Raw genomic sequence first — 13,534 nt, 5'->3', positions numbered from 1 at the left:
TATATTTTAAAAAATAAAAAGCATTCCTGTTGAGCGAGTTCTGTACTTCGAGCTGGAGCGGAGACCTGGACTCTGTCCATTATATGTAATAAAGAATTATGGCTTTATTAGGGGGGGGGGGGGCTTCTTTCAAGGACGGGACTCGAACCCGCCACCCCAGACCCCGCGGGTTTCCCTGGGTCCCAGCATCAGCGGGCTGGGGCGGCCGAGGACAGCCGAGGACGCGCGTGCGTGCGTCCGTGCGGGAGAGTCCATGGGGCGGGAGAGCAGGGGAGGCACAGGCGGCGCGGCGGGCGGGGCAGCGGGCGTGCGCCACCGCCTCGCGCCGGGATCCCCCTGCACGCGCGTGGCGAGTGGTTCGGTCCTGTTCCCGGCTCATTGTGTTCGTCTCACGCCGGCCCAAGATGGCGGCGGCTCTGGAGGCCCAGGTCCTGTGACCACAAAAAGGGAGCCGGGAGCTGGACGGGAGCGTGGCGGCGGCGGCGGCGGCGGCGGCGGCCGAGGCCCAGGCCGGGCCCCCTCTCCTCAGCCTCCCGCCCTCCCGCCCGCCCTCCTTTACACTCCCGCCCCGCCCCCGCTGGCGGCGCCCCGCCCCTCCCCCAACCGCCCGACTAGCATGGTGCGGCAGCCGCGCGCGCCGACATGGGGGAGAAGCTGGAGCTGAGGCTCAAGTCGCCCGTGGGGGCCGAGCCCGCCGTCTATCCGTGGCCGCTGCCGGTCTACGTGAGTACCCCCTCTCCTCCCCTTCTGCCGCCCCTTCCCCCAGTACCCCGCTCTCCGCGGAGCGCGCTGGGGGTCCACCGAGCAACGGAACGACTCGATTCCATAAACACTCCTGGGGACCCTCCCTTCCTGCCTGCCGGGGGTCTCCACGGCCAGACCCCGCGCCTCCGAAAGCGCCCGCGCCCGGGCTGCGGTCGCCTGTGCGGGGCTGGGACCCCGGTCATCCGGGCCGGGGTGGCTGGCGAACTTGCCTTCCCGTGTTTCATGTTCTGACATTCAGGGTTTCTTTTTTGCTTTCTTTCTTTTTTTTTTCTTTTTGTAGTTTATTCTTTGAGCTGTCAGTGGGCTCCGCTTTATTTTTACGTTTGAGGGCATCTTTTCCTTCTCCCTCCCCCGAGTTGTTTTTTGTTTGTTTTGCTTTCGGCAGTTTGCCCCCCTAATCTTGAGTGGCAGGACTGGCCAGACCAGAATGAGGCTTTCTGTACAGTAATCTCAACGGTGGGCCGGCCGGCCCCTTGGATAGGAGGCTTTCTGTCCCCAAACTCGAGTGACCCTTGGAAAATGACAGGTCGAGCGGAAATTTACAAAGTTGTCCCCTGGGTGATTCTATAAATGCAGGGCGCGGGCTGGGCGCCTCGGCCTCGCGCCCTTGAGTGCGGTGTGGTGTGTGTCTGTGTCGGTGTCCCTGCGTCCACGCTCCGGCCGGGCTGTGTGCCGTCGTGAGGGAAAACGCAGCAGGCGCCATGGGCGGGCGTCTTTGGGGCGCCCTTTCGCGCGCCTGTCTTGCGGGGCGGGGGGGGGGGGGATGACAGGGGCGGGGCCTCCAGGGGACCCGGCGGGGAAGCCCGTGCGCCCCGCCCCTCGCACGCCCTGGGAGTGTGTCAGTTTTTGGAAACATCGCACCAGGGGCGGGGTTGGGACACTGGGACCGCCCGGGGGCTGGTGTCTGAGGTTTTTTCCTGGTTTCCAGCCTGCCATGCGCATGAGCGCTTTGGAGTTTTGCTCATCCCGAACCCGGAGGTGAGGTCGAGTCCAGCTCTGGCTTTTCCGGTGTGTGTCCTGCGGGCGACTTGAGCAGTGGGCAGGGTGGGGAGCCCTCCAAAGCTAGAGAAAACAGAGTGGGAGTCCCTGTGGCTGTCGAGTGCATTGTTTAAAATTTAATTATCTTTAGTGGCATGTAGTATAATTCACTTTTTTTAGGGTACAGTTCTAGGGGTTTTTGACAGATCCATGGCAATCAGACTGCAAAACAATCACGTCATTTCTCAGTGTCCCTTCTGCTGCCCTTTGCCACCAACCGTCCTCCACCTTCTGGCTATCACTAACCTCCTCTCTATCCCTACAGTTTTTCCTTTTCCAGAAAGTTAGGTCAATGGACTAAACAGCACAGAGCCTTTTGATTCTGGCTGCTTCTGCTTAGAAAAACATACCCGAGACTCATCCATGTTGTAGTGGGTCTAAAAAGTAACTCCTGCCTGGCCGGCGTGGCTCAGTGTTTGAGCATCGACCTATGAACCAGGAGGTCATGGTTCGATTCCTGGTCAGGGCATATGCCTGGGTTTCGGGCTTGATCCCAGTGTGAGGCATGCAGGAGGCAGCAAATCAGTGATTCTCTCTCATCATTGATGTTTCTATCTCTCTCACTTCTCTCCCTTCCTTTCTGAAATTAATAAAAATATTTTAATAATAATAATAATAATAATAAAAGTAACTCCTTTTTCTGGCTGTGTATCCCATTGATCCATAGGCTGCTGGTGGCAGGACACTTGGGATATTTCCAGTTTGGAGGGGATTACATATAAAGCTGCTCTAAACATCCTCAGACAGGTTTTTATGTGAACTTGAGTTTCACTTCTCTTGGGAAATGCTTAGGAACAGCATGGGGGTCTGGTGGGGAGGGCTGTACTGAGTGTACAGTGAACATTTGTGTACCTTACAAATTGGTATTTTTGAACATGGGAAGAATTGAAACCACTGTGACCCAGCACCCAGGCATTATATACTAAGGTGAAAATTTACCCAGAGACACTCATGTTGTTTCTATCACCTGCTTTTATTCAGGTGGAGCAAGGCCACAAGGATTTGTAAACCTTGTAAATAAGGCCTCCTTGGGTTGGGACCTGGCTTTCTAGTGGCAGGTGTTTCTGAACTACAGAGCATCTTTCCCTTGCTGGCCCTGGCCTCACTTGGCAGGAGATGGGGGTGTGCTGCCCACCTGGCCTTGTGTGCCACCTCATGTCAGCAGGTCCCTTTCTGGTGTGGCTGTCCCACTGCCAGGCCAGTCCAGTGAAATTCGCAGCTAGCTGCCAGGGCTCACAACAGCCTTACTTTGCAGTGACGTCTGTCAATCTCCCATTTCCCCACTGAGGAATTTTGCTTTTCATGGGAAATGAGGGGGCAGTACTTATAGAGTTTTTATTTTGTGATGACTCAATGATGAATACATGAAGATAGTGGGCTACTTCAGAAGCTTCACTTTTTGGAAGGTCAGATTACTCATGTGACCACACAGTTGAAATGACTGAGCTTACTTGTTCACTGATTCATTTCTAGTGTTCCTGGAGGCCACAGAGAATAGTAGACAATGTTCTTATTCTCAAGAAACTTACAGATGAAGGAAGGTGAATGATGTATAAACATAAAAGTTAGCAGAGCTATTGTAGCCCTGTATATAGGGTCAGCTGAGGTTCCAGAGGGGAGGAGCTACCACTCTTGTCCTGGGGGAGGTGTGGGTGGATTCTCTGAGGAGGGGCATCTGTAGGAGGAAGTGCAAATAGCCACAAAGGCCACACTCAGAAGTGTCCAGCCTGGGAAACTCAGCTTTTGTACAATTGGCAAACATGAGGGGGGAGACCCAGCACATTCTGTTCCTTCAGTGACTGAGTTTCTAATACCCACTTGCAGTTCACAGTGGCATAATTTCTAAAGCAGGATGGCACTTCTTGGGTGGGAAACTAGGTCTCAGCTCAGAAGGGAGTAAATGGCATCTTGGATTGCTGGGTGGCAGGGCAAGAATATTAGAGAGGAGGATGTACGGGGGTCCTTCACCTGGGTGACTTAATAAGGCTGTGGGCGGGGGAAGCAGCCTCAGTGTGACTGTCTCCACCCTCAGCTTCCTACCTAGAGCCCACAGTTCTCTGATGAGTGCCCTCTGAGTAGTCATGCCCTTAATGCTGGCAATGAGTAATAGCTGAGTGGGCCGGCCAAGTGAGCCAGCCATCCTGTGACTCAGAAGATATTTTCTGATCTGACCTCTGCCTGCGTGAATCCTACCTAATCCAAGTTCAGGGGGAAGGCAGATTAACCCTTCCATGGCTTTATGTTGTTGAAATAGCCTATGTAAAAGGGGAAGGGATGATCAAAAAAGTCTGGCGTTCCACATGTGGCTGTTAGTTTTCATACTCTAGTCCCTAAAATCCAAATGCCTACTGCGAACTCTGATCCTAATGAGTGGGAGCTGGAGGGAGTCAGGGGGGCCCCAGAAACTTTGGACATTCACTAGGGAGGAGGAGGCAGAGCTACAGGGACCTGCCCACCCAGTCTCCCTGTGGGAACTCCATCCTTTTTTTCTTAAACTTTTTATTTTGAGATAATTGTGGATTCTTGTGCAGCCATAAGAAATAATACAGAGACACCCCACAGTGTGTTCTCTTTACCCAGTTTCCCTCAATGGTGACATCTAACATGACTAGAGAATAATATGTAATTACTAGGGGCCCAGTGCACGAATTTGTGTACCTTGAAAGGAACTGTGGGCCCCGAGGCTGCAGTGGGCACAGGCGCAGGTCTCGGCCCATCCTCTGCACTCGCTCCCGGGCCCTCCCGCCATGACCCTGGCCCCTTGTCTGCCTGCAGCCCTGCTCCTGCTGCTGCTACTCCCACGGGCTGACTGACAGTGCTGGCCCTGCTCGCACCCGCTGATGGCATAGAGCTATTGGGGCTGGCACCAGCAGCGAGTGTGAGCCGTGGCTGCAGCCCCGATCGCCTCTCAGGAGCAGGGGAATGTGAAGAAGCCCTGAGGGGTGATCAGGGCCAGCAGCTGCCGCTCGCACCCACTAACGGTGCCGAGCAATTGGGGCTAGCGCTGGGCGCCGGCAGTGGGTGCAAGTGGGGCCGGCACCAGCAGCAGGTATAAGCACCTGGTGGGACCATGGCGCACAGGAGCAAAGAATTTTCAGTAACCACCAGAGGCTTGCCCTGATGACAGCGACTGGTGTCCTCCCTTGTTCTGGCGCCCCTGCTCACCTGCTCCACCTTCCTGCCTTAGCCGAAGCCCACCATGTTCCGCGCTCTGCCACCTGCTGCCGATGCCCACCACAGAAACATCAATGTTCCATGTGCAACCCCTGGTGGTCAGCACACGTCTAGCGACCAGTTGTTCAGTTGTTCCACCATTTGGTCTATTTGCATATTAGGGTTTTACATCCTATCTAATAAAAGAGTAATATGCAAATTAACCATCACTCCACTATACCCACAAACTACGCCCACAAGCTAATCAGGAGCAAATATGCAAATAAACCCAACCAAGATGGCTACAGCCACAGAGAGCAGGAGGGAGGCTTGGAATTCCCCGGCATTGGAGGAAGCCAAGCTTTCCGAACACCCTGGCCGGCTTAGGCCTCCACTCAAGGCTACAAAGTTTCAATTATAGAAGATACATAAATTTCAACAGAAATGGCTGCCGCCACGGAGCAAGCAGAAGGCTTGGCTCCGCTCCAGGCTACAAAGTTTCAATTGTAGAAGATAAACCCCAGATACCAGGGCCTCTGCTTGGGTCACCGGGGGGCATGGCCAGCCTGCAAACCACCACAGGCCCCTTGCCCAGGCCGCCCCATACCCCAAGGGAACCCCCACCCTGATCTGAGACACCCTTCAGGGCAAACCAGCCAGCCCCCACCCATGCACCAGGCCTCTATCCTATCTAATAAAAGAGTAATATGCAGATTGACCATCACTCCAACACACAAGATGGCTGCCCCCATGTGGTCCAAGATCCTGCCCCCATGTGGACACAAGATGGCCAGCAGGGGAGGGCATTTGGGAGGGACCAGGCCTGCAAGGGAGGGCAGTTGTGGGCGATCAGGCCAGCAGGGAAGGGCAGTTGGAAGGGACCAGGCCTGCAAAGGAGGGCAGTTGGGGGTGATCAGGCCTGCAGGGGAGGGCAGTTAGGGGTGACCAAGCTGGCAGAGGAGGGAAGTTGGGGGCAACCAGGCCTGCAGGGAATGGCAGTTGGGAGGGACCCAGGCCTGCAGGGGAGAGCAGTTGGGGGGGACCAGGCCTGCAGGGGAGGGCAGTTAGGGGCAAACAGGCTGGCAAGGGAACAGTTAAGCATCAATCAGGCTGGCAGGGGAGTGGTTAGGGGGTGATCAGGCTGGAAGGCAGAAGCGGTTAGGGGAAATCAGGAAGGCAGGCAGGCAAGCAGTTGGAAGCCAGCAGTCCTAAATTGTGAGAGAGGGGGTGGGATTGGGCCTAAACAGGCAGTCAGACATCCCTCGAGGGGTCCAGATTGGAGAGGGTGCAGGCTGGGCTGAGGGACATACCCTCCCCCCATGCATGAATTTCATGCACCGGGCTTCTAGTATATAGATATTCATCTAATTCCAGAAGCCGTGTCCCTATCAGCAGTCACTCCCACCCACCTCCCCAGCCCCTAGCAACCACTAACCCTATTCCCATCTTTGGACTTGCCTATTCTGGATATTACACATAAATGGAGTCTGGCTTCTCTCAATGAACAACATGTTCAAGTTTTATCCACATAGCTAGTTCAGTGCTTCACTCCTTTTCCTGGCTGCGTAATATCCCCCTATAAGGACGGGCCAAGTTGTGGGGTCTTGAGGCCCTGGTGAGGCATTCATTTGGCCTTCATTCTGGGGGTGGGGATGACCTCAGATGAACTGGTGTGGCACTAATAGTGACCACTTGCTGGAGGTAGAAATATTTGGAATTTTCAGGGGCACAGTGTGTCTTGGTTTTCCAGATCCAAGTTGAGTTTCTGCCCACCACTTGTTGGCAGGGCCTCGTGTGTGAGTTCTGGTCAGAGGAGTCTCATCAGTCCTTGTGCTGTCTCTTTCTCCTCATACCCTTGGCTTCAGGCCTTGTAGTGGTCTGTGGTAATAAATTATTTTCTCTGATGAGGACAAGAAAAGTTTTGGGAATGCCGAAACCGGTTTGGCTCAGTGGATAGAGCGTCGGCCTGCGGACTCAAAGGTCCCGGGTTCGATTCCGGTCAAGGGCATGTACCTTGGTTGCGGGCACATCCCCAGTAGGGGGTGTGCAGGAGGCAGCTGGTCGATGTTTCTCTCTCATCGATGTTTCTAACTCTCTCTTCCTCTCTGTAAAAAATCAATAAAATATATTTTAAAAAAAAAAAAAAAGTTTTGGGGATAAAATTTTGGTCATCATGCCCCACTGTCCCACTGGTGTCACTTCTTGATAGCCACTTTATGAAGACCTCCATTATCCAGTCGCTGGGCACTTGTAGAGGGACTTGTTTTTTTAAAATATATTTTTTTTATTGATTTCAGAGAAGAAGGGAGAGGGAGAGAGAGTTAGAAACATCAATGATGAGAGAGAATCATTGATCGGCTGCGTCCGGCACGCCCCATACCGGGGCATGTGCCCTGAGAAGGAATCCAACTGTGACCTCCTGGTTCATAGGTCGACACTTAACCACCAAGCCACACCGGCCCGGCTAGAGGGACTTCTTTAGAGGCAGGGCACCTTAGACTGTTACTGATGGGCTAGTTTTCTTGTTTGTTTAAATATATATGTGTGTGTGTGTATATATATATATATATATATATTTTTTTTTTTTTTAATTGATTTGGGAGAGGGAGAGATATAGAAACATCAATGATAAGAGAGAACTATTTTTAAAAAATAGATTTTTATTGATTTCAGAGAGGAAGGGAGAGAAAGAGAGAGATAGAAACATCAGTGATGAGAGAGAATCATTGATTGGCTGCCTTCTGTACGTCTCCCACTGGGGATCAAGCCTGCAACCCAGGCATGTGCCCTTGACCAGAATCGAACCTGGGACCTTTCAGTCACAGGCCGACGCTCTATCCACTGAGCCAAACTGGCTAGGGTGAGAACTATTGATTGGCTGCCCCCTACATGCCCCCCACCAGGGATCGAACCCACAACTGCAACCTGGGCATGTGCCCTGACCAGGAATTGAACCGCTCAACCACTGAGCCACACCAACCGGGCTGATGGGCTAGTTTTTTAAAAGAATATATTTTATTGTTTTTTTACGGAGAGGAAGGGAGAGGGATAGAGAGTTAGAAACATCAGTGAGAGAGAAACACCGATCAGCTGCCTCCTGCACACTCCTACTGGGGATGTGCCTGCAACAAAGGTACATGCCCTTGACCCGAATCGAACCTGGGACCCCCTCATTCCACAGGCTGATGCTCTATCCACTGAGCCAAACCAGTTAGGGCTGATGGGCTAGTTTTTATTAAAGCAACTGAAGTTTTCTTGTTAAGACCAGAGCTTTGGTCTTAGTTCTGTCCCCTGGGGCTATAGGTGGCACTTGTCCTCTAGTGGAGATCTAAGCCCCCTTTCCACATCTTTCCCGACCTTCAACCTTCGAAAGACCCAGAGCACAGGGCATTCCATGCCTGGTCCCAGCTCTGCAAGGATGCAGGCTCTCTATAGACCTCATGTTTAGGGTGAGACCTCAAAATGTTCCATCAGTTACAGAGGTGGAATGAGGTATGCGAGGTGACCCCTGGTGGGACTAGCACATGAGCCACATGTGCAATTTCAGCATTTATAGTAGCCACGTTTAAAAAGTCAAAAGAAGCAGGTGAGATCAGTTTTCATAATGTATTTTATTTAACTATGACCAAAATACAAGCATTTCAACTTGTAATTAAAAAGTTAAGAACAACTTTTTTTGATATGTATTCTAAGTCTTTGAAATTAGTGTGTGTTTTGCACTTAGAGCATTGCTTTATCTAGACCAGCCCATATCAAGTGCCTCATAACCCTAGGTGGCCTGTGGCTGCCATGGGGATGGCATATTTCTAGATCCCTCTTCCTCCCAACCACAGAGCTTAGCGTGCAGGATTGTGGGACTGTGTTTGCATAGCGGGTACCACTATCCGAATGAGGTCCAGGGGCCTAGCTGCTCGCTTGCTCAGTGGGTTGGGCGTTCATGAAAACCAGTGGTGCTAGGATGGTGTTGGTTTGGGGCTTCCTTGTCCCATGGAGTTGGGGGATATGGGGGCTGCAGGTCTGGTGGGTAGGGTGTGTGTAGATGTAGCTCTGTCCTCCGGCCAGCCTGTTTGTCACCTGGCTTATGCAAGTCAGAGTTGGCACTGAGCATCAGTGGCTGGGGCAGTGTGGCCCTGCAAGGAGAGGTGCCACAGGGGTGGCAGCAGGAGATGAGTCTTCCAACCTGGTAAGTCACTGCTGGCCATTCTCTCAGCTCTGTCTTTTGTCTGAGCAGAAGACATTCCCTAACAGTGGGAGGAAGGGCAGGTCAGAGCTGGACCAGCCCTGTGACAGTGCCAACTCAGCACCCTCCTTTCTGCAGAGCAGCATTAGCCACCCTTTTTGTCCCCTTATGTAATGTGACATTATTTTGGGGGCCATGTAAGCATAGTTTGTAAAACTAGTGAGCTCAAAAGCAGTGATTGGGTGGACTTGACTTTTTCTGCAACTTCTGGGAGTGCGTTCACTGTGATTGAGACCTCTTGCCTCACTGTCCCTTCTCTCCTTGTGCTGCCCTCTGTCCCAGATGGCAGGCCCAGAGTCCTGGTATTCATTGCTGTGTGGACTTCGGCATTGTGAGCCTGGGAGTTCATCTCCATGGGGCAGATCTCTCCCTAGGTGGGTACGTGAGAGCAGAGTCTGGCAGCAGGACTGGGACAAACAGGAGGGCTTTCCAGCACAGACATGTCCCCACAGGGTCCAGTGTACAGATGAGAGAGCCATGAGCAGGGGTTATACGACCTGTCTGAGATCCATTTCTAGAAGCAGCACTGTTGGATTAGGAGTCCATTCTGTCCTGCTCACAAACCTCCCTGCAGAAGGACTTCTCTTGGTTAATGCTCAAGTTTAAGTGTTGCCTTAAACTTGCGAACCATATTTGAATGAGGCACCTGAATTTTCCTCTTGTCTCGAACCCCACACATCTGGCCACCCTCAGCCCATCTGACCTACCATCTTTGCCCCAGGCACCACATCGGCCAGGTTTCTTGAAGACCTGACCTCTAACTGCCCATTCTACGTCCTATCATTACCTGCTCTCTGCCCATTCCTCCTCTGCTCCAGCCATTTGCCAGTTGTTTTTTTGCTCTTAATTTGTTTGGACATGTGGCTTCTATGTTTGGGGTCCTGCATATTTGAACTAGTTAACGTGCTATCATGATCAATACTTGAGTCGATCATCTAAAGGATAAACCATAAACTACGCACTTTCGCTCCCACCTAAGCAGCAGAGTGCTTCAGGCCCAATTAATGCCCTTAGCCTAATCTATAAGTCTGCCACCCAGTCCAACTCCAGGTGCACCTGTACACCAGGAAGTGGGGAGTGGGGTGGTGAAGAAAAGGCCAAGTGTGGGACAGGCACCTACTGGACCTGGTGTTGCCCCTCCCCTGCAGCCTTCGGTCACACCCTCTGGATTTCCCTCTGGGACTGAGTTTTCTGGATGCCTGTTGACAGAGTATAAGTGCACCACCTCCCGTCTCACTCCTCCAGCCAGACCTCTGCTCATCAAAACCCTGCCATTAAAACACTCAGAGAGCCCTAGCTTGTTTGGCTCTGTGTATAGAGTGTTGGCCTGTGGACTAAAGCAGCGGTCGCCAACCTTTCGGTGGTCCGTGGACCACAGGTTGGCGACCGCTGGACTAAAGGGTCCTAGTTTCAATTCCAGCCAAGGGCACATGCCTGGGTTGTGGGTTCGATCCCCAGTAGGGGATGTGCAGGAGGCAGCCAATCAATGATTCTCTCTCATCATTGATGTTTCTATCTCTCTATCCCTCTCCCTTCCTCTCTGAAATCAATAAAAATATTTTAAAAAAAAACCAAAAAACAAAAAATCACCCAGAGATGCCAAGATTGCATCCCTGGTCAGGGCACATACAAGAATCAACCAATGAATACATAAATAAGTGGAACAACAGATCACTGTTTTTCTCTCTCTCTCCCTGCCTCTCTCTCTCTAAAACTAGTAAATTAAAACAAACAAAAATACAGCCAGAGAGACCACCTGTATGTGCCATCACCCTGCCTTTAACATCTCGTCTCTTTTGTTCTCCATGTTTTAAAACTGTTCATACATCATATTCCTCATGTCTGTCCACAGCATCCATCTACCCCTGTGCTTGCCTCAGCTGGTTCCACTGTCCATGTAGCCCCCATGAGTGGGCCTCCTATGCAGTGGCTGCTCGTGGGATAGTCAGCAATGGCCTATCCTGAATCCACATGGTCTGTACCAGGGACCATTTTGTTTGACTTGCTTTGGCCTCAGGGACCATGTGTGATGGAAGTGACCTGGCACCCCCACCCCAGGGCACCAGAGTTGTGTGGAGCCACCAGAAAAGAAGGCAGCACCCTGAGAGATCAGGGATCAGGAGCCCTCGCTGCAGGACACTCCCTGCCCCCCTGCCTAGGTAGTCCGCTTGATTGTTTCGCGGGTATTTTCAGTCAGTTATCTTCACTTCCCCCTAGGAGAGAAAGGAGAATGCTTTCCCACCTGCCAGCTTTTGCTCCATCAGAAGGGAGTCCCTGGGAATTTGTTAGGAATGGAAGTTCTGGGCCTCCAGACCTACTAAATCTGCCACTTGAGGGGTGGGCCACAGGCATCTCTCCCAAGTCCTGCGCAGGATTTTGATGCTGGTCACCATGTGAGGACATGGGTTCCTGCCCTCCAGTTGTAAGTGATCCTGCGGAGCCTGGGGCACTCCCCGAGTATCATCCTGTTGCAACGGGAGTGAGAAGAGTGGAGTTGGCAATGGATCCAATGCAGCAGCGCATCTATAGTGCCCACTGTGGGCCCCTAGTGTACGTGTCCTTCATTAATTTCTTGTCTCTGCCTCTCACCTTGTGCACTCTGGGTACACAGACTCCAGAAGTCATGTGGACTTGGGATGAATAGAGTGTAAATGTTTAGAACGGTGGGCTCATGCCCTTGCAGGGGGATCTGGGAGACCCTCCTGTCCTAACTCCTCAGAGGGAGATGGGGGGACAAGCTGGTAGCAGAGCTGGAGCCATGTCCCCACTTGTAAGTTCTTGTCGTGGGTGCTGTTCGCATATTTGTCCTCCTGGTGAAGGAGGAAGCCAGCACTTGCTGAAAGTGACAGCTGGGTTCCCCACACCCCCTCTCCCACCCTCCCTCTGTGAGTGCCCCCTGCACACACTCCTGAGCACATGGGGTTCAGTGTCTGGAAGAATAAGCCACAGCCTCGCACCCAAAGTTGGGGAGGTGAGTAGTACCATAAGGATCAGTTTGGTGTCATCTCAGGGTGTGAAACTACCTTCTGTGCAGTGCACAGTTTAAGATGGAACAGTTGCACTTATTGTGGACCTTTTCACATGATTCCCAAAGTAGGCGGACCTGGTGAACCCCAGGTACCCACCACTTAGCTTTCCCAGCTGCCAACGTTCCACCAGACAGATTTTTATGGGAAGAACCTCTCTCAGCTGCTTAAAAAAAATTTTTTTTTTTATTGATTTCAGAGAGAGAGGGAGAGGGAGAGATAGAAACGTCACGATGAGAGAGAATCATTGATCGGCTACCTCCTGCATACCCCCTATTGGGGATCGAGCCCACAACCTGGGCATGTGCCTTTGACTGGAATTGAACCCAGGACCTTCAGTTTGCAGGCTGACACTCTATCCAATGAGCCAGTGGTCAGCAAACTGCGGCTCGTGAGCCGTGGTTTGCCGCTCTGTTGACTAATGAGTTTGCCGACCCTTGCACTGAGCCAAACTGGTTAGGGCTCTCAGCTGCTTCTTTAGGGTGCTCTGGTACAAGTAGTGAGTAGAACATGGGTCAGTCTCTGATGCAGCAGTGGGCCACCTTGGGCTGGGAACATGGGCAGTGAAGGAGGCATTGTGGGGGTGTCCCTGCATAATGAGGGGAGGACTGGGCTGTCAATTCAGTGTCCAGAGCTCTTGAAATGCAAGGGGGAATATGAGGAGGTGTCCTTGCATAATGAGACAAAGTCTGGGCCATCAATCTAGGGTCCAAGGCTCCTGTTATGGAGGGGCAAGTGTGAGGGGGTGTCCTTGCATGGCAACTTGAGGACTGGACTATCAATGCAGGATTCCTCAGGGCTGTTCCCAGTCTGACCTTTCCTGGCCGAGTCTGACATCTCTCTCCTCTGAAGGTCTATGGAGAAGTAAAAGAGGCCATGGCCAGTAGGTCAGGAGAACTTCTGAATCATTGATAGTGACCAGGGCTTCTAAAGTTACACCTTTCATGACTGTGGGTAGAAACTGGCCTGGCCCTAAAAGCATCACTCTTGAGACCTCAGAGGGCACAGTTGTCAACTTCTCTCTGCCTTTATTTTGGTTTTAAAGCTGAGAAAGCACAAGTTCTCATCACAGAAGAGACCAAATTCCAGGCTCCTGTGCCTTTGCAGGCCTGTGTGCATATTTGGGCCAATACAGTTAATGCAGTGAGGACTGTGGCTTGGTAATGGCTGGCAGGTGCATTACACTCTTGGCAGTTGTGAATCATGCTGCTGTGAACGCTCACGTATGAATTTCTGTGTAGATGTATATTCTCATCTTGTCCCCACCTTGTTTAAATGATACCAGTTTAAGTAATATTTATTGGTTGATTCT

At 52.0% G+C, this 13,534-nt stretch overlaps 1 protein-coding gene across 1 annotated transcript in view; it reads left to right on the top strand.

Moving 5' to 3' along the window:
- Positions 1-406: 406 nt before the first annotated feature.
- The window catches only part of DOT1L (DOT1 like histone lysine methyltransferase), a 68,018-nt gene continuing 54,890 nt past the window's right edge, over positions 407-13,534 (top strand). Inside the window, exon 1 of the mRNA XM_028159286.2 lies at positions 407-723. Coding sequence (XP_028015087.1) covers positions 643-723 — 81 coding nt within the window. The 5' untranslated portion in view covers positions 407-642. The remainder of the gene's footprint in view (positions 724-13,534) is intronic.

This window comes from Eptesicus fuscus, chromosome 6 (assembly GCF_027574615.1).
Source record: "Eptesicus fuscus isolate TK198812 chromosome 6, DD_ASM_mEF_20220401, whole genome shotgun sequence".
NCBI lineage: Eukaryota > Metazoa > Chordata > Mammalia > Chiroptera > Vespertilionidae > Eptesicus > Eptesicus fuscus.
Note: the sequence above shows the minus strand (reverse complement) of the source record. Positions and strands in the feature narration are given on the sequence as shown.